At 37.9% G+C, this 23,281-nt stretch overlaps 1 protein-coding gene across 3 annotated transcripts in view; it reads right to left on the bottom strand.

The window, feature by feature from the left end:
• mark4a (MAP/microtubule affinity-regulating kinase 4a) overlaps positions 1-22,667 on the bottom strand; it is a 29,150-nt gene extending 6,483 nt beyond the window's left edge. The window contains exons 1-15 of one of the 3 annotated variants that reach the window (XM_077231169.1): positions 21,981-22,667; positions 17,521-17,718; positions 15,699-15,752; positions 6,668-6,716; positions 6,472-6,537; positions 6,162-6,232; positions 5,967-6,023; positions 5,428-5,664; positions 3,384-3,503; positions 3,083-3,182; positions 2,829-2,938; positions 2,573-2,747; positions 2,271-2,482; positions 1,584-1,687; positions 1,205-1,489 (exon numbers count right to left, since the gene is read on the bottom strand). In XM_077231169.1, the coding sequence (XP_077087284.1) occupies positions 1,205-1,489; positions 1,584-1,687; positions 2,271-2,482; positions 2,573-2,747; positions 2,829-2,938; positions 3,083-3,182; positions 3,384-3,503; positions 5,428-5,664; positions 5,967-6,023; positions 6,162-6,232; positions 6,472-6,537; positions 6,668-6,716; positions 15,699-15,752; positions 17,521-17,718; positions 21,981-22,031 (1,889 nt within the window). In that variant the 5' untranslated portion in view covers positions 22,032-22,667. The remainder of the gene's footprint in view (positions 1-1,204; positions 1,490-1,583; positions 1,688-2,270; positions 2,483-2,572; positions 2,748-2,828; positions 2,939-3,082; positions 3,183-3,383; positions 3,504-5,427; positions 5,665-5,966; positions 6,024-6,161; positions 6,233-6,471; positions 6,538-6,667; positions 6,717-15,698; positions 15,753-17,520; positions 17,719-21,980) is intronic. The other 2 variants (XM_077231168.1, XM_077231170.1) reach the window with 2 other exon arrangements.
• Between the last annotated feature and the right edge of the window lie 614 nt (positions 22,668-23,281).

Raw genomic sequence — 23,281 nt, 5'->3', positions numbered from 1 at the left:
TTTGTAATTTGTGGATTACTGATAAGCACAAGTCTGGAGAAACAGGCATTTATTTATTCATTCTCAGTGTTGAGAAACGTAGTCTGCATGTGTTATGTTATTGTTAATAATAACTAAAGTACCTAATTATGTTACATAATTATTTTGTATGAATACTAGCGTATTAGTTACTTATGGATTAAAAAGTACCGTTCTATCAGTGCTGCGCGAGCTCTCTCTCACAAACACAGACCGCGCGCACAGAGAGAGAAGATAATTGTAAATTGACGGGCTAAGTTTAAATTTTGTTTTTAGGTTGTGTTTTTTTCTGTCAAAATGTCAAAGCATTTTGTATTATCCATCCGTATTTTTTAAAAATTCGTTAAAAGACAGACGTTTTACTGTTAACACAGCCCCATATTTCGGATTCATCTAAACTTATATACTTGATATTCTTTTTAGAATAAGTGATTCGTTTTGCTATTATTGGACTCCTGTCTATTCATTGTCAACTATTTTCTATATGTTTGTATTGGCTAAAATATGTATAAAATATGCATCTAAAATATGTTTGTATTGGCTAACGTTTATTCAGCTAATGCGTGTCCTGTTTAAAATGTGCAATGTTCAAATGCAAAGACAGCACGTCACAAATAAAAGTCCTTTTTCCTGTGTGATTTAGTATCATATTTGGATATCGGAATAATAAATTAAGTAGCCTATCTTAAATGTACACATCTATTTGTTGTTGTTTTTTTACTGTTTTCTAGGGGTTTCTTAATTTTAGACTAGTTATTAATCATGAATAAAAAATGGCGAAAAATATGACAATACAATAGAAAAATGTATATATTATATATAAAATTCAACCCCCCCAAAGTGGCTAGAAGGAGTGAATGCGTTACGCGCCACTGCTGAAATCCTCCCGCATTTGGCGGCTTGGATGGTGTTAAAGTCAAGCCCATATGATATAATGGATTATACACTACTGCATCCAGCAGCACAAATGCCAGGTAGTAACTAAAAGTACAGTGACCAACAAACCTCCAGCAAAAAAAAAACTTTATCAGAGTAAACAGCTTTAGAATCAGGGGAATCTGGATCAGAGACAGATTTCCATTCTAAATTATGCTTAAAAATGTTGTCTGTCATGTGATGTGTGATACTTTTTAATGCATAACTATGCATATGTTTTTATTTGTATAATGAGAACTTCTCCTCTTACCTGCGTGTGAGTTTGGAGGTGAGTTTGCTGAACAGGTTAGAGGTGGCCCGGCTGCGGGCATTGGCCGGCAGGGCTCCAGCGTCATGACTGAGGGTGGGCGACGTGGGCGGAGGTCCATAGGTGGGCGGTACACGGTCACGGAGCTGACCCCCATGGAAGGTGCTCCGGATGGTGGATCCACGTGTCAGCCGACAGCGCTCACCTGAGGAAGAGGAGGAGGATGCTCCCGCTCCAACAATACTGAGAGTGGATGGAGAGGTGGGAGGGAGGCGGTGAGACAGAGAGCTGAGGAGAGATAGACACAGACAGTGAATGAGAGGCAAGCAGGGCACTGCAATATGCAGCAGTGTGACTATGCTTGTGAATGTGTGTTTGTCACCTGTTGTCTTTGCCGTTCTGCAGCAGCGAGTGTCGGTCAGTGCTGGAACGATCTGTACATACGTACGTGTTTCTACGGGTCATAGTACTTCCTGGGATATTGTTCTGCAAGGAAGATGGCAGACAACATTTCATTAACCTCCCACAAAATAAAGAATATCATTACAAAACACAACGGTACACGTACACTCATAAAATGGGATCCAACATTCTGAGACCATATTGAAAACCTAGGATTCAAAATGTAATTAAAAAAGAATTATGATGCAAAATTATTATTTTTAATATTTAGGATTCAGTCACATTTATTTGCTCAAAAATACAATAGAAAATTGTGAAATATTATTACAATTCAAAATAACTTTTCTATTTTACTATATTATTATTATTATTGGTGCTCAAGAAACATTTCTTATCATTATCAATGTCGAAAACAGTTGTGCTGCTTAATATTTTTCTGGAAACCATGACACATTTTTTCCGGATTCTTTAATGAATAGAAAGCATTTATTTGAAGTAGAAATATTTTGTAACATTATAAATGTCTTTACCCTCACTTTTGATCAATTGAATGTGTCCTTGCTGAATAAAAGTATTAATTTCTTTAAAAAAAACTTCTGACCCCAAACATTTCAACAATAGTGTGTATATAATAAAATAATGATTCAATTAGAGAAATTTCCCTCACTGTGGTGGCGGTCATCTCCTTGCGGCGATCTGGTATCTCTGCCTTGTTGGGGTTGTTGGCGGTGCTGACCATTGGACTAGATGGTGGTAGGGTTCGACTGCCCATTACACTACAGCTGGCCTTCCTCGGCGGCATGCGGCTCTCACGCAGCTCACGATCTCCACCGCTGGTCGGGCTACGCTTAGGGTGCATCACAGGCATGCTAGGACCACCTGCAGAACAAACTGATAATGATTATAATCATAAACATAAACAATTAGAAGTACTTTTGTGTTTAGAGTTGAAGCTTAAGTGTCTCGTACAGAAGTCACTGTGCCGTCGCTGGCGGTGGTAGGTAGAGGCGCTGCGCTGAGTCTTGCTGTGCGAGGATGAGGAAGATGACGAAGAAGAGGATTGTTTGTTGGTTCCATTGGTCATTGGGCTTGGACGCACACGTGGCAACGTCATACTGCCGCTAACTCGTGACTCAGTGCCATCCTATGACCAAAAAGCAATGAAAAAAATTAAAACTAAACTCAGATTTCAGGACCTCAGATTACCTCATGTATTATGCATTACCTCAGTCTTCAGGCCCAACAGTAGATATGTAGCCGTGACTTCATTATATTTCTGAGTGAGTAAAGAGTCCTTAATTTCTTCTGTAGTAAAACCCATCCCGACCATAATCTCTGAAAAGACAAAGAAATAAGTGAGAACAGAAAGAAATATTTCCAGAAACAATCATTCTCTTTATTCCATGCATCACAGTAACAGAACAGTTAGTAACAGTAGTAAAATACTTTAACCAGTTTCTTACTGGTCTACATGCTCACCAATGCGGTTGGCGTCACTGTAGTCCTCTGCTGGCTCAATGTGGGGCTTCAGCTCATCGCCCTCAAACCCTGAATTCATCCACTTATCCTTCATCACTTGCTGTGGAGGAAATACCAGCATCCTGACTACACAGAAACTTCTTAGCTCAGTCATTTATCTGCTTTGACTTAACATGAATCATACACTAATAATAGCATTTAGCGATTTCCAGCAAATGCGTGCTGTACATCCTACATCACAGAAATAGGCACATTAGTATTTGGTATGGTAGAGTGTATCAATGAATGTGCAAGTAGGCACCTCTAGAGTGCAACGTTTGCTGGGATTGAGCACAAGAAACCTGCGCAGAATCCCCTCACAGTCTGTGGACATGTAGAAGGGTACACGGTACTTCCCCCTCAACACTCGCTCACGCAGCTCCTGGAAAACACATGTACCAGCAAACAGTGTGACAAACAGATATCAGAGTGGTCTTAAGGGTCTTGACACACCAAGCTGACGGTTGGCCATCGGTGAGCTTCTGTCAGGATAGTTTTCGGCTCATTCAGCATATTGAATCCATATCGGGGCCGTTGGTGAGAGAGATCACTCTGACTGACTGTTCAGTCTAGAGAACGTGTCAGTGCTCAAGAATAAAAGTGAAAGTGATGAAAGCGAGTCAAGACAGCAGAGACAAAAGACTGTTCTAATTTTGCATCATCTTACCTGAGCATTCCAGTGTGCAAATATTTTCATAACATAAGACGAGCCACATGGAATTAAGAGCAACCCTCTACAGCGCGAGTAAATCATTCACATATGTGACAAAATTTCATGCTAGGCGACTAAAAAAACATCTTTAATTAGCTTATGGCTATTAAATTGTACGATTTCAGTCGCCTGTGATTGAGATAGAGGCAAAAAAATAAGTTAAGATATAATTCCATTGCCTGGTGAGCTTTATGTACCGTCGCTTGGCTGAGAGCACCCTCTGTCGCTTTCTCTCACACACGTGCACTTAATGTGAGAGAAAAAGAGGGGCTTACACATGCCACGTAAAGAGAATTGACATGCTAGATCTAAATGCTCGATGGCCAAGAGTTGACAGAACTGTTACGGTCCCGATCGGGGCTGTGCTGCATCGTCATGAAAGTTTACGTGTTTTTAAGCCTTGCCAATTAAAACATCCAAGCGCAAGAAGATGCGAACAACAAGTTGGATGCGCTGTGTGCCCAATAAGCCGCATCTAACAGCACGCAAATACTGAATTGAGCTCTCTTTCACGTCTTCTTGCACTTGAATGAACAATTTTACACAAAATGATGTGAAAAAACTTGGTGAGTATCCTAAAGATATACAATTATGTCTTAAGTGAATGTAAACAGCAAAGAAAGAAAACACATGTGTAATCAGATCCGTGCATTGTGTCTTAAAGTGACAGCAGCTTAATATTCCTGCTGCGGTTAGTGTTTTAATGTTAATCAAACAACGAAAGAAGCACTGTAAAAAAATCACTCGTTGCTCTTGACTGAATAACTTTTGTACCTTTAATTAGGATTAATCTATATTTAACTTATACAGTGAAGACTATGCCGTGTTATTTTACATTTGATTACTTTATAAAATTTCTGTACCTAATCTACCTAACCTGTATCTAATTTTATATTACATTTATGTAGAATTTTTTTATTTGCTCTGTTCTTGCATTCCATGTAAAAAGTCAAAAATAAAAAAAATTACTACCCAATGGCAACTCTGACTTGACGTCGGCTTGGTGTCATGAACTTTAGACAATAAGATACTAAAGAATTTAGAAATAAGGGTTAAAAGAACTTGTTTAAAACTGATTTAAAGAAATATTTAAAACTTGTTTAAAGAAATGTTTAAAACCAAAGTGAAAACGCATTCAATGTACCATAAAAAAAAAAAATTCCCTCGATGTACTCCGCCAAGATTTTTTTATTATAATTAATACTTTTATTCAGATAGGGTGCATTCAATTAATTAAAAAGCGACAGTAAAGAATTAATTACATTGTTACAAAAATATGTTTTAAAGAAATGTTTTTTATTACTTTCTATTGATCAAAGAATTCAATTATTTTAAATTGTAATAATATTTCACAACATTACAATGTTTGCTGTATTTTTGATCTAACAAATGCAGCTTTGGTGAGTTAAACAATAAAAAAAATCATACTAAAACTAATAGCATTTTTTGTTGTAAATAGAAATGTAACTGGTGTCAGTTTATCAATATCACACAATCATAGAATATTGCAATAAGAGACGGTATTAGTTCTTTCCCCATAGGGTGTAAGTGGCAGGAAATGATCATTGTGAGTGTAGGAACAAAGTAACTGTACCTTGAGGTTCTGTCCATCAAAAGGAAGAGACCCGCTGACCAGCGTGTAGAGGATGACACCCAGGCTCCAGATGTCCACCTCTGGGCCATCATACTTTTTTCCTTGAAACAACTCTGGAGCAGCGTAAGGCGGGGAACCGCAGAAGGTGTCCAACTTATTCCCCAACGTAAACTCATTACTAAAGCCAAAGTCTGCTATCTTTATGTTAGCATCTGCATCCAACAGCAAATTCTCTGCCTACAAATACAGAAAGTCATGAGCGTGTGAAGGAGGCAGAAAAATAATTAAGTTGTACAGATGAACTGTGTGAAGGAGAGTAATATTACATCATTATTTTACTAAATACATTTTTGTATCTTTAAATTGATTAATTATTATCAAAACTGAATAAAATTTAATGGGGTTTGAAAAATCTGCATAATTCAAGATATATCCACACACAATTTTGCTTCTCAAATAAAATGAAAAGTGTTAGAGATGTTTCAGATATTTTTAGTGAAAACAAGACAAAAATGCAGATTTGCAGTGTAAACTCATACCTTCAGATCTCTGTGAACTATATTCTTCTGATGACAGTAATGAACAGCTGACACAATCTGAAATGAAATAGAAAAAAATAATACGACCCAGGTAAAACGCATGAAACTGGAGATGAAACTGTAAACCAGAAGCTTAATGTGACAACACCCTGATCTTAAACTGTATGTCCTGTAATCATTATGTAAATGTCTCACCTGTCTGAATTTGGCTCTAGCCTCTATTTCTTTCATTCTCCCATGAGACACCAGGTAATCAAACACCTCACCTGGAAAACCAAATCCCACACAAATAATGTCCCAAAATATCACAGATGCACCTATAAATGTTATGAGTATCAAAGGTCTTTTTGCATTATGTTTCAGCTCTGGGGAAAAACCACTTCACACAAATAAACACCCTATAGTGAACACACAGCTCATTAAGTACTTTCACAGACACACAATTATGTACTTCTATGTAGTTACACAATGTTGTATACTCCATACTTCAGTATGAACTGCTCACCTCCACTTGCATATTCCATCACAAGATAAAGCGTCTTCTCTGTTTCAATAACCTCAAAGAGTTGCACTGTAATATATAAGAGATCAAATATTTTTGGAAAGCTTACGTTTAAACAGCATTAGCTAATTATTTTACACAGTCAGTATTATAAAAGCAGCATTCATGCATGCATGTGTTGCATTTTAGTGCATCTTACCAATGTTGGGGTGATGGAGGGTCTTCATAATCCGCACTTCTCTGAACAGCTGCAAGAGAAAAGAGAAAAGAGAAAAGAGAAAGAAAGATAGAAAGAAAGAAAGAAAGAAAGAGAGGGTGGTGTGATTCTTCAGTGATTATCAAGAAAAAAAAAGCCATTTCAATTCTGTTCCCAGAATATACTGATATTCTTATTATCATCAACGTCAGCCTCAAGGTAGGACAGTAAAATCCAAATAGAATATATACTTCTGCATTTTGTTGTCTCTCAGTCTGAAGGGAGTACCCAATATACCATTCCTGTTGCTGTGGAAACACCGTGATGCACCTGCACCAATCTGTATCAGCTCTTTTCCTCAACTCTGTGGGTTACTGAGGGTTGTCGACTTATAAGCCAATCACGATACTCTTCTCTTTTTTTATCACATGGCCTCATTCTTTCATTATGACCAAGCACAATATTGTGTTAAAACAAAAACAAAAATCCACTAAATCTATTTAAAAACTGTTACTGTCAGTTTAAAGTTGGCATGCAATGGAAATTCACCCTATATATTTTCTTAATGTTTGTTATTGATCTTACTACACAGTCAACGCCCACACTGCTCGCTTTGACTGTTGCCCTGCGATCGACTGCTTTTGTCGGCCTCGTTGCCCGCTGTGAGTTTGTTTGTTTGCGCGGATACGGTTTGAGCATTGGTTGTTGGTCGTAGAGCGAGACACCGCTTCACTGCTGCTCGCCCTGCGATCGACTGTTTTTGTCAGCCTCGTTACCCGCTGTGAGTTTGTTTGTTTGCGTTTGTTTGTTTGCGCAAATACGGTTTGAACGTTGGTTGTTGGTCGTAGAGCGAGACACCGCTTCACTGCTGCTCGCCCTGCGATCGACTGCTTTTGTCAGCCTCGTTACCCGCTGTGAGTCTGTTTGTTTGCGTTTGTTTGTTTGCGCAAATACGGTTTGAACATTGATTGTTGGTCGTAGAGCGAGACACCGCTTCACTGCTGCTCGCCCTGCGATCGACTGCTTTTGTCAGCCTCGTTGCCTGCTGTGAGTTTGTTTGTTTTCCCGTCTATCCTGCGTCTATATTACACCCATACCACTAAAAAGACGGTTATACCCAAGACTTGAGTCATAAATTAGTATAAATATTAATAGCATCACTGGTTGCATCATTGCTAACTTACTGTCCATCTGTTAAAATGGCGAATATATCAGGTGTATGTTATCTACCTCTTGGTGCAGATGAGAACAAATCTGAATTGCTTGCGGTGCAGTCTGAATTAGAAGCTGTAGAAAAGCAGATCCTTGACCTTCTAGAGAGACAAGCTGAGCTGAGAGACCGGCGTTTAGCTCTTGAAACATCACGCGCTGATGCACACGGATCAGTGATTAACGTTAGTAACCCGCTGACGCTGACCTCGTCTACTCCGTGCGTTTCTCAGCATTGGTCCCGAGCGTCCAGGTCACGATCAGCCATGATTTCATTCACTCCGGCTCCAACACACCACCACGAAGCCTGGGTGGTTCCGCGGAAGCCGCGAGCCAGGACAAGAATCTTTTCGCCCCTCCCGGTTTTCGAGATCTCCACTCAGAACCGCTTCTCCCCTCTTCGCGAAACGGAACGCGATGCTGTGATCATCGGCGATTCCACCGTCCGACACGTCCACGCTACGTTAGGTAAAAGTAAGGTGCACAGTCACTGCTTTCCTGGTGCTCGTGTTCTCGATATCACTGCGCGGGTAACTGAGATCTTGAACGGTGACGAGCGCGTCGGAGCTGTTGTGCTGCACGCGGGAGCTAACGACACTAGGCTGCGACAGACGGAGGTTCTGAAGAAAGACTTCAGGAGCCTTATCGATACGGTACGCAGCACATCGCCTGAAACATCGATTATTGTGTCTGGACCGCTTCCTACGTACCGACGAGGGCATGAAAAGTTCAGTAGATTATTCGCGCTAAATGAATGGTTATTGTCATGGTGCAATGAGCAGAAATTGATTTTTGTAAATAATTGGAATCTGTTTTGGGAGCGACCAAGGCTCTTCCGCGCTGATGGCTTACACCCAAGTAGAATCGGGGCAGATCTTCTGTCGGATAACATCTCCAAGATGTTAAATACCATTTGACTAGTAACCAAAAATCCAAATCACAGTCTCTACTGCACCAATTTAATTGATATTAATACTAGTGTAGAACATTGCATAGAAACTGTGTCTATTCCTCGTTTACTAAGATCAAATAATAAATCTACTGCAGGATCTAGAAAAAATCTAATTGTTATTAAAACAAAAAATCTCGCTATTAGTGAACAAAAACAATTTCTAAAGCTAGGTTTTCTAAACATTAGATCGCTCACACCTAAGGCGGTTATTGTAAATGAAATGGTCACAGATAATAATTTCGATGTTCTGTGCCTTACTGAAACCTGGCTTAAACCAAATGATTATTTCGGTCTAAATGAGTCTACTCCGCCAGGATACTGTTATAAGCATGAGCCCCGTCTGATCGGTCGTGGCGGCGGTGTTGCAACAATCTACAGAGATATCCTTAATGTTACTCAGAAAACTCGTCATAGGTTTAATTCGTTTGAAGTGCTTGTGCTAAATGTTACGCTCTTAGATGTAAGAAAAAAATCCCTATTATCTCTAGCATTGGCTACCGTATATAGACCTCCAGGGCCTTACGCCAATTTCCTAAAAGAGTTTGCTGACTTTCTATCAGATCTTTTGGTCAACGTCGATAAAGCATTAATTGTTGGAGATTTTAACATACACGTAGATAATTTAAATGATGCGTTAGGGGCTGCGTTTACAGATTTATTAAACTCCTTCGGGGTCAAGCAAAACGTCACCGGACCAACTCATCGTCTTAATCATACACTCGATTTAATTATATCATATGGAACCGATCCAACCGATATAGGTATTGTACCGCAAAGTGATGATGTCACTGACCACTACTTGGTAACTTGCATATTACGCACTGCTGTAATATGTCATGCTGCGCCACGTTATCGACCAGGTAGAACAATTCGTCCATCCACCATAGATCATTTCTCAAATAGCTTATCTGATCTGTCCCAGCTGCTGCCTGAACCCAAACAAACAGATGAATTAGACGAACTAACTAGCACTATGAGCAACATTCTCTCAAGAACATTGGATATTGTTGCACCCATTAGATTAAAAAAGGTCAGAGAAAAAAGTATAGCACCATGGTACAATAATACTACGTATGTTTTAAAGAGAGAAACCCGTAATTTAGAGCGTAAATGGAAAAAAACTAATTTAGAGGTCTTTAGAATCGCGTGGAAAGACAGTATGTCACTTTATAAAAAGGCACTTAAAACGGCCAGGGCTGAGCACCTCAGCAAATTAATAGAAAACAACCGAAATAATCCAAGGTTTTTATTTAATACCGTGGCTAGACTAACAAATAAACAGACGTCGTCTGAACAAAATACCTCGTTACAGTTTAGTAGTAATGATTTCATGAACTTCTTCACCGAGAAAATTGAAAGCATCAGAATCAAAATCGTAAACGTTCGATCTTTGCTCGCGCCTTATAATTCGGCCGCAATTATTACCCCGCAAGAACAATTACAATGCTTTACAACCATAGAACAAAAAGAGTTAAATAAACTTATCACTTCATCTAAAACAACAACATGTTTATTAGATCCTATACCAACTGAACTACTGAAAGAAGTGTTACCTGTAGTGGAGAGCCTCTTCTCAATATTATTAACTCATCTTTATCTTTAGGTCATGTTCCAAGAACGTTCAAGCTGGCAGTTATAAAACCTCTTATTAAGAAACCACAATTAGATCCAAATAACCTAGCAAATTACAGACCCATTTCGAATCTTCCATTTATGTCAAAAATATTAGAAAAAGTTGTGTCCGCTCAACTCGGCTCTTTCTTGCAAGAAAACGACATCTATGAAAAGTTTCAGTCTGGATTCAGGCCACATCATAGCACTGAAACTGCGCTTGTTAGAATCACAAATGATTTACTTTTAGCTTCGGACCAAGGCTGTATCTCAGTACTAGTTTTACTTGATCTTAGTGCTGCGTTCGATACTATAGATCACACAATACTCTTAGATCGACTGCAAAATTACACTGGTGTTCAAGGACAAGCATTAAGCTGGTTCAGGTCATACTTATCTGACCGCTACCATTTCGTCTACTTAAATGGAGAAAAATCGATTATAACTTCGGCAAACTATGGAGTGCCGCAGGGATCTGTGTTAGGCCCTTTATTATTCTCAATATATATGCTGCCACTTGGTAATATTCTAAGGAAACATGGAATTAGTTTCCATTGTTATGCTGATGACACTCAAATATATATTTCCTCACGGCCAGATGAATACGCTAAATTATCCAAATTGACAGATTGTGTTAAAGATATAAAAGATTGGATGACGCATAATTTTCTTTTATTAAATCCAGACAAGACAGAGGTAATACTTATCGGTTCTAAAAACCGTCCACAAAACCTTTCACAGCACGACTTTAACATAGTAGGATGCCCTGTTACTCTATCCGCTACAGTAAAAGACCTGGGTGTTACATTAGACTGCAACCTGTCTTTTGAAAAGCATATTTCATATGTTACAAAAACAGCCTTTTTCCACCTTAGAAACATTGCTAAGTTACGTAATATGCTATCAGTCTCTGATGCAGAAAAGTTAGTTCATGCATTCATGACCTCGAGACTAGATTACTGTAATGCTTTATTAGCTGGTTGTCCTGCATCTTCAATAAACAAGCTACAGTTAGTCCAAAATGCAGCCGCTAGAGTTCTTACTAGATTAAGAAAATATGATCATATAACACCGATTTTATCATCACTTCATTGGTTACCTATAAAGTTCCGTATTAATTACAAGGTATTGCTTTTGACTTATAAAGCTCTAAATGGTTTAGCTCCAGTCTATTTAACGGATCTTCTATCGCCTTACAATCCATCGCGCTCTTTAAGATCACTAGATTCGAGGTTTCTGGTCATTCCTAGGATATCCAGATCCACCAAAGGAGGCAGAGCATTTTCACATTTAGCTCCGAAGCTCTGGAATAGCCTTCCTGATATTGTTCGTTGCTCAGACTCGCTCTCCCAGTTTAAAACTAGACTGAAGACGCATCTATTTAGCCAGGCATTCATATAAATTTTTTATCTTACAGTTACTGTAAATTCGGCCTCTAGTTCATAAACGCCAGAGGAGAACTGGCCCCCGACTGAGCCTGGGTTCTCCCAAGGTTTTTTTTTCTCCATTGGGTCACCTGATGGGGTGTTAGGACACCATTAGGTCACTGGATGGAGTTTTTCGGTTCCTTGCCACTGTTGCCTTTGGCTTGCTCAGTTGGGGATATTCAAATTAATTAACCAATCATACCATTGATCAGCTCTACCAAACTTGGATGTCTTTTTTCCAGTAATAAACAAACATTAAGTTGTTTTGATTGATACTGTGAAGCAGCTTTGATACAATCTGTATTGTGAAAAGCGCTATATAAATATATTTGACTTGACTTGACTTGACTTACTGCATCCTCAATAAACAAGCTACAATTAGTCCAAAATGCAGCTGCTAGAGTTCTTACTAGGTCAAGAAAATAAGATCATATAACTAATTATCTAATCATCGATAATTACCAATTATCTCTACACTGATTACCTACTAAAGGAGTAGTTTACTTTTTTTTTAACTTTTGCTGATTATTTACTCACCCCCATGTCATCCAAGATGTCCGTGTCTTTCTTTCTTCAGTCGAAAAGAAATTAAGGTTTTTGATGAAAGCATTCTAGGATTTTTCTCCATATAATGAACTTCATTGGGTACCAAACGGTCCAAGGTCCAAATGACAGTTTCAGTGCAGCTTCAAATGGCTTTAAACGACACCAGACGATGCATAAGGGTCTTATTTTACGAAACGATCGGCCATTTCAAAAATAAATAAAAAAGTTTAAGTTTTATATGCTCGCCTTGCTCTGTTCTGTGATGCACGTTCGTGATTCTCCTGTTCGAAAGCGTTCATCAAAATGAACGAATCCTTTTTTTAGTCATTTCGTGGGTTGAATGAACGAAATGACTCGAAAAAAGATTTGTTCATTTTGATGAACGAGATTGAACAGGAGAGTCACGAACGTGCATCACAGAACAGAGCAAGGCGAGCTTTTGTGCTTATAAAACTTAAACCTTTTTATTTATTTTTGAAATGACCGATCGTTTCGCAAGATAAGACCCTTATTTATCGTCTGGTGTCGTTTAAAGCAATTTGAAGCTGCACTGAAACTGTCATTTGGACCTTGGACCGTTTGGTACCCAATGAAGTCCATTATATGGAGAAATATCCTAGAATGTTTTCATCAAAAACCTTAATTTCTTTTCGACTGAAGAAAGAAAGACACGGACATCTTGGATGACTTGGGGGTGAGTAAATTATCAGCAAAAGTTTTTTAAAAAGTGAACTACTCCTTTAAGTTCCGTATCAATTACAAAGTATTGCTACTGACCTATAAGGCCCCAAAATGATAGACCTAAAACTTAAAAGACCTAAAATGATTTAGCTCCTGTATATTTAACGAATCTTCTATCGCCTTACAATCCATCACGCTCTTTAAGTCACAAAACTCTGGGCTTTTGATAGTACCTATCATATCTAAGTCCACTAAGGGAGGTATAGTGTTTTCAAATTTGGCTCCTAAAGTCTGGAATAGCCTTCCTGATAATGTTCGGGGCTCAGGCACACTTTCCCAGTTTAAATCTAGATTAAAGACGCATCTCTTTAGACTAGCATTCATATAATTTATCTCCTAACCTTACACAGTTTCAAAAGGACATGATTATTCTTGCTTAATGTTATGAACAGCAGCTACACTAATTATTTTCTATTGGCTTCTCTGTTTTATCTTGGGATGCGCATCCTGAGGTAACTATAAAGTTTGTCAGCTCCAGTTTGGATCCAGCATATGAAGTCTTCAGATGCTTGACACCTATTAAGAGACGTCGCCAACTCCCGCAAAGACTTCAGATGACGCAAACTCTGAATCAACATGCACCAATTCTACATTTTTCTAAATGTCATAATCATTTGTTAACAAGTATTCATTACTTCAATGAGCTCATTGTTTCTGCATTCAATTATTACATTGTTTAAATTAATACCTTTTTCGCTAACTGTAATTTTGTATGTACATTTCTGAAATACATAACTTAGACAGTTACCTCTGATAACAGATCACTCTAAATTGTAATGTGGACTCATGCATTCTCTGTAAAGCTGTTTTGAAATGATGTGTATTGTGAAAAGCGCTATACAAATAACTGTGAATTGAATTGTATTAACGACCATGTCCATGCATGTTTTTTTTTTCTGACCTAGTATTTTTTTTTTCAATCAAAATGTCTTAACACGATTGTACAGTGAAACAACAGATTCCTCTCAAGTGTTTTATGCTGGACTTCTCCAGGTATTTGGTCAACTTAAACCCAGCCCGTTCTTACAATCGACTGCAAGCTAATATATGATCTGCCTCAATCCAATCATCCAATCAACAACCAGAAGATATAGCAAAGTAGCACTATTTTTTTTCTTTTAGATACTCCTAAAGTAAAATAAACATATTTGAAACTGTGTTGTTGACATAAGAGTTCATAGATGTTTGAATTAACTGCAAAAAAATATGCAGATCAGAAGACCAGAAGAATAGAAAGAAGCATTGCTGACAAGACACATACTGTGAATGAATGCTCTAGTGAGCCATGTCACATGTAAACATTACTTTTTATTACTTATTTTATGGGAGATCAAATAGGAATTATCATCTAGCAAACCAGACAAGTCATGACACAACATGACACAGGACAAATCGCTAAGCTTTCCTTTATGTGCAACACTAAAGGGCAAGAAAAGAAGGATGGGACAAACACTTAGTCTGACAACTGGCAAATGCTCCACTGAACAGTGATTCCAGCACTATAACAGCTCATGTTAGCTCAGCTATATAAGTGATCAAAAAGCCAAACGTGACTTATGTTCAATAAGTGTGGTTTACAGTTTGTGTACAGTTAACTGTGTGTGTTACAGAGCCAAGACTAAATCACAGTGGGGCATTCTGGGCCTGTGGAGAACCGCAGCTGTCGACCTCTCCTCTCCAACACATACACTAAGCACACAAACAAATTATGCATTTTGAAAACAAGACTGCCCATGGCCAGATTTAAAGAGATAAATCAGAGGACTCAGGAATAAAATGAACATAACTAAACAGTGATTGTAAATACAGTAGACTTTTAGAGAAAAAGAATTACTGTATACTCACACGCCAATGCTCCCCATAAAAAAGAAAGCTCATACAGTATCACTGATGTCTGATGCTTAAGTTACTACATTTCAAATTTTGCACACAAAATCAGAGCTCTTGAATTAAACAGTTGTCTGTGCTGAAATTTAATGTAAGATCCATCCAAAACTACTGTTTTCATAAGTGTGTTCAAAGACAGAAGCCTATCAAACATAGGTTTGTCAATAATCAAAAAAAAAATCTTGATGTATGCTCATGTGGAGTGTTGGGCTTCAATAGGAGGAATGAAGGCCGGAGATAATCTATTACGAGACAGATGAGTCACTGGCATACAGGCGAGAGCGCAGACTCAACAAAGACACTAAACACACACACACACACACACACACACACACACACACACACACACACACACACACACACACACACACACACACACACACACACACACACACACACACACACACACACACAGCAATACTTCCAAGAGCCTCACACTTTTCTAGATAAGCATATATAGTAATATGTGCATTACTCACTTGTGGCACTCAATATGTGATTTTCTGGACACTTTATATAGAGTGTGCATGGATATTTTTACCCATTTCTGTACTAAATGTGTTAAAATTACATCATTGTGTGGCATTTGTCGACACTTGTCTTAATAAAGAAGAAAATGTCTTGAAAACATAAGTACTAAATATATACATAATGGTCTTACCTTTTGTAGGCTGGTTGGGTTCAACTGAGTCTTGTCGATAATCTTTATTGCAACCTAAATGTACAATTGACAATTAGTGATTTGAGCTCCAACACATTTATTTTTCCTTTAGCCAGGTAGATAGCCTCCAGAAAAATTCAATCAAACCTGTTATAGTGTCATTTGATTTTCATTAGTAGACACTTTTATCAAAAGCAACTTGCTAAAGGAACTGGAAACCAGTTTAAACAATTCTTGGTTGTGAAAAATGACAATATGTACACTACTGTTCAAATGTTTGGGGTTGGTAAGAATTTTTAATACTTAAAATAAGTCTCTTGTGCTCAGCAAGACTGTATTCATTTAATGAAAAACACAATAAAAACAGTAATATTCTGAAAATGTATTACAATTTAAGAACAATTACAATCTATTTTGAAATATTTATAATGTAATTTATTCCAAATGGAATCTTCAGCAGTCATTACTCCAGTCTTCAGTGCCATTTATTATGATTAATCCTATTATTATTATCATCCGTGTTGAATATGTTGTGCAGCTTAATATTTTGGTGGAAACCATAATGCATTTTTTCTTAATTCTTTGATGAATAGAAATAATTTATTTTATTTATTTGTATTGTAACATTATAAATGTCTTTACTGTCACCTTTGATTAATTTAATGCATCTTTGCTGAATAAAAGTATTAATTACTTTTAAAAAAATATCTTACTACACCCAAACTTTTTAATAGCACTGTATATATTTAACTTTATTATTAGAATACTACAAAAGATAGATAAGAAAATAGCATAATAATATAGTATATGAAGAGAAATCTGTGTCCAAGTTTTAAAACTGCTCCTTGCCTAAGAGTTTTGGTCATTTTCAGGAGTGACAGCCGTATTGAATAAATAAACAAATTCAGGTAGTGACAACCAAATGGGTATAGCACCCAACTGTAAAACTAGTTGTTAATGCAGTGATGGAATTAGAAGTGCGTCTATGTCTCTTTTCTTCTCACGTGGCGCAAGTCAGAGACAGAGCCATGTGTCTTGACTCATTCACAAATTCTCATGCCAGTCTGTCAGTCTCTTCTTTAGCTGCTCACACCAGCCATGTGGTCAAGAAGTAACTCATACTGTACACTTCAGACAGAGCACATGCTGTTAGTAACAACTTAAGGCGTATAAACAAAGCACATTGATGGGTATTTTATTAAAAATTTTATCTGATCACTAACATCACTTCGATCAAAAAGAGCACAAAACTTTTAGCATCCATGCTACCTAATTTATAGCCACAATAGTGTTATGGTTATATCAACCATTTTAAGTCTGGGAGTGATGATTGTATTCCATACACAAACACAACCATAATTTTAGGGATTCTCATCTGCATTTAAATGCGGCTGTCACTCCCAAAAGTGTACTGTATACGTGGCTCCAGACTGCCACAAATAAGTTCTCTATTAATTATGCAAACTTTTTATAATGGTATTTAATCGTTAGAATTTTGTTAGAAATGTACATATTTTAACATTGTGTGCAGGAACTACTCTTTAAACATCATATTCTATTTTTGTCCAAGATTATTAAAGCTCTCTGGTGCCCACTAACAAGTCCATCTAAAATCACACTATATCAGCTTTGGTTTATAAAAAGTAAACGTGGGTGTGGAAATTTTCACACTTAAGTTGGACCACTTTAAAAATATACCGCCCAAAGAATTAAAGCCCACAAGTGTTCTAATGAGAATGAGACCTAATACAGCAGCTCCCGTACCTACATCTTATCATACCCTTCTGGGTTTACCTATGTAAACTTTCTCTATATCTCTCACCTCTTTGCCTGTGAGGATGTGGCGGGCTAGCTTGACTTTAGCAAAGTTGCCCTTGCCGATGGTTTTAAGGAGCCGGTAGTTTCCGATGTGGGGCAACTCGTCTGAGCTAGAGGCCATGGAGTTACGACATCTGGCACCCAGTGAACGACTCGACACATTCGTCCCCTTCTCTGAACGACTCGCCCCCAGAGACGCATGCTGGACGAAGAGACAGACACATAGAAAATATATTAAGATTATTCTAATTAAAGTTTTAACAAATAGATGGGATTAAACTTGGGAATATGTGCTGTTGTTGAAGCAAACAGAAAAAAGAAAATGGCCTCAAAGAAAGAAATTGAACCTGCCTGTTCGTCTAGCCTGTAAAAAAGACAAGTAGATGGCACAGATCACAATTGCATGTAGATTTATTAATTGAATTAATGAAAGCAGAATTTATTTGAAGAATAGGAAAGTTTTAAGAAAGGAATCTTTAGTGAAAGAGCCCTAATGCTACCGACTGCACCAGATTTCTGAATTAAATCCTCATTTACTGATTAAGCCTCTTACTACTAGGGTTGTAACGGTATACCGGTATGGCGGTTTATCGCGATATTGACTTGTACGATTATCATATCGTGAACATTTGCTTATCCACGGTTTTGGAAAAAAAATTAAAGCAGATCTCAAATGCGCATATGCAACTTATTTCCACTTGACTACTCCACCTATACATGTGCACTGGAGAAAATGTCTGAGACTGAGGCTGCGAATTCTTCGAAAAAAAAAGTTAAAATCTGCAGTGTGGGAATACTTTGGGGTATCCGAAAAACGAACGTGGGTTTTTCCTTGAAGATTGATATCCAGTTGTGTCCAGAAATATGGACGAAGAGTGGCTGCAAAATGAGGAAATATGTCAAATATGTTCTCCCATATTCGCTAACACCTTCCCTCCCTGCAGATAAAGTTCCATTTATAACTTAAGTCCATATTATTTACGTGTTGCTGAGGGAATTTACAATATAACGCAGAAGTCACGTAAAATGCGCGATTTGATAGATGGATGAATAAATCTAAAATATAGCTGTGCAATAAATAAAATCGCTATATGAGTGTGTCTATTAAACAGCGCAAAAAACTGTAAATCTATATTCTGCTTGTTCAGCGTGTCTGTGTGAATGAGCAGCACCGTTTCACCTAGTATATACTCAAGTATGTGGGACGCTCATGGTGTTTAAAGCGTCTGCCGTCTCACTCACTATATAAGGACGTGAACACATGAACATATCCAGAGCTGCTCTGAGAGAACTAAATGAGCATTTCATAATTTTGTTGAAAATAATCATTGTCAAATACACTCTGACTGAAACTCATAGGAGTTTAGTACAACCTGTCAAAATAAAAATTATCTTAAATAATAATTAATAAATTAAGAATTTTATTAATTCAATTGATCAAACATGTTTGTTCAAATGGGAGATCTGCAGCTTTATTTTTTCTTTCTTATTTTTTCAAAAGGTAGATTAAAAAAGTTTGTTTTAATAAACCATATGTTCAACCAAAAAACCCTATCAGTTTTCATTAATTTAAGGTTCATTGCAGCTGATAATAATAATCATTGTTTAATACCGTAAACCGTGAAACCGTGATATTTTCTGAGACTATTATCATACCGTGAAAATCTCATACCGTTACAACCCTACTTACTACACACACAAAAATCAGTCAACACTAATGCAGATAGGCCACACAACTGTTGTAGAAGCTAGTAATTACTATTTTATTTATTTATACCAATGTTTTGCTATCTTTGGCCACTGCATCACTTAGATTTTTATTGATTGATTAATTTAACTACTATAGTGTGAACAATTCTAAAAAAAGAACAATGTCACAGTTGTGTTGCTCAAATCTGTGATTAGGCATTGATGCACCGGAAATTCGGCAACCTAAAATATTCGGCCGAAATAGTTTCGGTGGGCTGATGCCATTGACTGAAACAGTGACATTTAATTAGTGTTTCTCCATTGATGCATTTCAACCATGTCAGGGTCTGTTTCGTGCACACAACTGTACAAATCACTGTGCTTAATTTGTTTAATTTAATCACTCAACCTTTATTTTCAGGTTTAGTTTTTAGGTTGAATAAAACTTTTGGTAAAAATTCATTTCAGTGCATCCCTAGTTCACGCATTTACAGAGGGTTTGTAACTGCTTTTAAAGGAGTCCTCACAGATTTGGTATACACACGATGAAACAAACAATTTGTGCTACAATAATAGAATTAAAACATAATTTAATAAAGAAATACATAACTTTCTGTGCCTTCCTATGTGTTTTTCAGGGTCTAAAATAATACAGGATTAATTTATTTTGCCATGGAGGTTTTAGTCTGTCGCTGCTGAAACTAAACTGTTTAGATTAGCACATTTAAACCTAAACCATGAACACTCAAACTAACATCTGGTGAAGTTTACTGAATGGCTCCAACTGCCCCTCTTAAGAGGGGAGAGGAAGGAGCTCACACAGAAATCAAAACATGCCCATGCAGGTCCACATCTGTGCCGCTGGCCACAGGATTACAGCTCAGGGATTGAATAAATTACTAAAGATGCCCTGCCATACTCTTACTGGACTCTACCTCACACACAGCATCCTAGCGCTATATACACAATATGCCAAACTGCACACACTGTGCACGAAGTCTCACTCTTATTTTTGAAAAATTATAACCAAATAAATAAAGAATATAGCATAGACTGCTCCTATTTGAAAAGGGTTTGTTGGGAGAATCTCAAATGTGAGAGAGCATGTGTGGGTATTAAGTAAGCTCAGTCCAGTTCTAGCTCACATTTTCATTATATTTATGATCTGGTTGTTTTATCTTAAGCATCCTGTGCAAAGACCTTTAAATGCCCCAACTTTCCATAATATATGGTATATTATGGTCAGAACAAAATGTAATAAAATGTACCATGCACATTATCTTAGCTCTTTATCCTAAAACTATGTCTCTGTCCCATGTAAGGAAACATAACGTGTTACATTTAATAACCACCATATTAGTGTTCTCTAAGACTGTCTGAAAGCTGAAAAATGCTGCCTTTGCAGTTTCTACACAAAGGTAAGAAGTCAACATCCATATCCAACATTTGTGTCACATACTATTCACTATTTAATAAGATGTCTTCATCTGGTTGGTTTTTGATGACAGATTTATCATGTGCATGTTTCGGCAGTTGGTCTAAAGAATAACAGTGCTGAATTTGACAGAAAGGAGTCATTTTTTTACCATTCACTACCGTTCAAAATATTTGGGGTCAGTAAGACTTCTTAAAAAAATAATAGCAAAAGGACGATCAAACAGTGACCTTTAAGACATTTATAATGTTTGATTTCCATTTCAAATTAATTTTGTTCTTTTGAACTTTCATCAAAAAATCCTGAAAAAATGTAGCACTGAAAAATATTAAGTAGAAAAACTGTTTTCAACACTGATAATAATAAGAAATGTTTTTGAGCAGCAAATCCGCATATTAGAATGATTTAGTTAGTTGTGCACACTTTAATTAATTATCTAAAACGTTTACCTTGGTGCTTGCTTTAAAATATAAAGCCAGTAAAATTATATTAATTAAGAGTTTACCATCAGCTGAGATTTTTTGTTTTATTATAATTTTTTAATAAGATTTCAGACAGTTTCAATCAAGCAGTCAAACATCAGATAAATTGAATCCCTACTGATTTTTAAATCAACAGCACTCTCTTTTAATAAGTAAATGAATTAGGCTAAGTAGCCTACAACCATAGTTGTTTTAGATTGTTTACTAAGATATTGAAGCAACACTAAATACATTAACCAACACAAGTTTAGGTCAGTTCATAAAACACACTGTAATGTGCTGGCGCAGAACTGGTAGGCCACTAGCTACACCAGCCAGTGCGTCTGAGTATGGAGCAAGCAACTTTAGACGAACGGAGACGGCAGATCACAGTTAACGCTAAAACCTCACCCTCCCTATGACTCTGGTGGCCCAAAATGTTATATTCATTTTCTAATCTGCAGAGAAGGAGTGCTCAGTGCTTCTTGCTATTCTCCCGCAAATTCTGCCAATGAAGCAAAAGCGCTCTCTGGGAGAGGAGCACGCGCTCGTGCGCAGATGATGCGCTGATGTGTAAACTATGCGGATGGCCTGCGCTCTACTGCCTGCGCGTTTCGCAGCGTCTCTTTTGCTGCTTTGCACATTCAAGGATGCGGCCCATTTTGCCAAAGAACCTGCTACGCGTACATGGGCCACTGTATCCTGCCTCTCCATCCTCTCATGAATGAACGATACCAGGCAATGAATTCTTGATATTCAATCCCGGTAGCAAAAATGACCGTACATCTGACGTTAAATTATGGGCGTTGAGGATATGTGTGGAAACGGAGCGCCTAGATGATACAACAATAATAATTCATTTGAAATGATGATACTTACATGATCTGTGCTCCGGTCGTTCGCAGACGGTAAAGCAGACCGAGAGGACATTTTTCCCTGAGATTGCAAACGGTTAAAGAGGAATAGCGCGAAGAGTATTTACAGATTTAATCTCCCCGGTAAACGCAGCCCACATCGGCCGTGCTGCTGCAGCTGGGGCCGTGCTCGTCTCACACCGCCTGCTCGGTAAAGCCTGTGTCTGTCATGGCAGCGGCAACAGCAGTCCGCAAATCTCACAGATGTCCTCGAGACAGCTGCATTATTTTTCTGCGATGCAAACCGTAGCGATCAAACGCGTCTGTTGACGATGTAAACGCAAGCGCTGCGATATATATGTGCTAAAACAGAGTAATGCTTGGCCGGAGCCCAACGATTTTGTAGCGACTCGCTACCCCCCGCCTCATCTCCGCGAGCAAAACAAATACGGCTCCGACAACCCCGTCCTCTTTTCTCATAATAATACCGATGATCTCTCCGCTCCCCTGTACCGTTCACTCTCGCGCTCGCTCGCTCTCTTGTCGCATCAGTTTGTCATGGGAAAACATAGGCTTTGGCCGGTGACGAGGCCGAAACCCGTTCACATCCTAAAGCAGCCGTTATATTCCAGCGGCAGATATATGTGAGATGCGCCACTGCTGCCTCCGCCAGCGCTCGCTCGTCTCGGTACTGACACAAGCGCGCGGACGCACACGCGCGCGCACCAACGGACAATTTAAAGAGCTCCACACAATCTGCTAGAGATCTTATTCTTCGTGACTGTAGAGGTCTTTAAACTCTAAACCTTGTTCGTTTTCATTTTATAGTCATTATAGCTAGGCCTACTTATTTAAACGTGTATATTGAGCTCAAGGAGAATAGCTCAAGGTGTTGCAGCTATCAAACTTCTTATAAACAGTAAACATTGTAATAAAGATGAATGACCGAGTGTAGAACTGTATTTTTACAATATTTAGGCTACAGGCTAGTGGCAAAGGACAGGATTATAAACACTAATCAGATACTGTGTCTGTATACCTGACAATTTGACTATAGCCTAAGCAATGTGATTACGGTGTCAGTCAAGTATCTCCATTTTTGTAACTGTCAGCTTGTTGTGAGGTCTCTACACATTAGTGGCTAAGAACTGCCCAAGGCAAAAAAGGGGCCATATCATCGCTTGAGTTTGGATTTTTTTTAAAGTGTCTAATGCTCACCAATGCATTTATTTGATTAAAATAGCCTACAAAAACTATAATATTGTGCAATATTTTTAAACACTCTTTTCTATTTCTCTTTTCCTATCTATTATTTGATTTAGCCTA

Source organism: Siphateles boraxobius, unplaced genomic scaffold (genome assembly GCF_051911475.1).
Source record: "Siphateles boraxobius isolate OS27281-9 unplaced genomic scaffold, OSU_SipBor_1 16, whole genome shotgun sequence".
Classification (NCBI taxonomy): Eukaryota; Metazoa; Chordata; class Actinopteri; order Cypriniformes; family Leuciscidae; genus Siphateles; species Siphateles boraxobius.
This window is presented reverse-complemented; position numbering and strand designations above follow the sequence as displayed.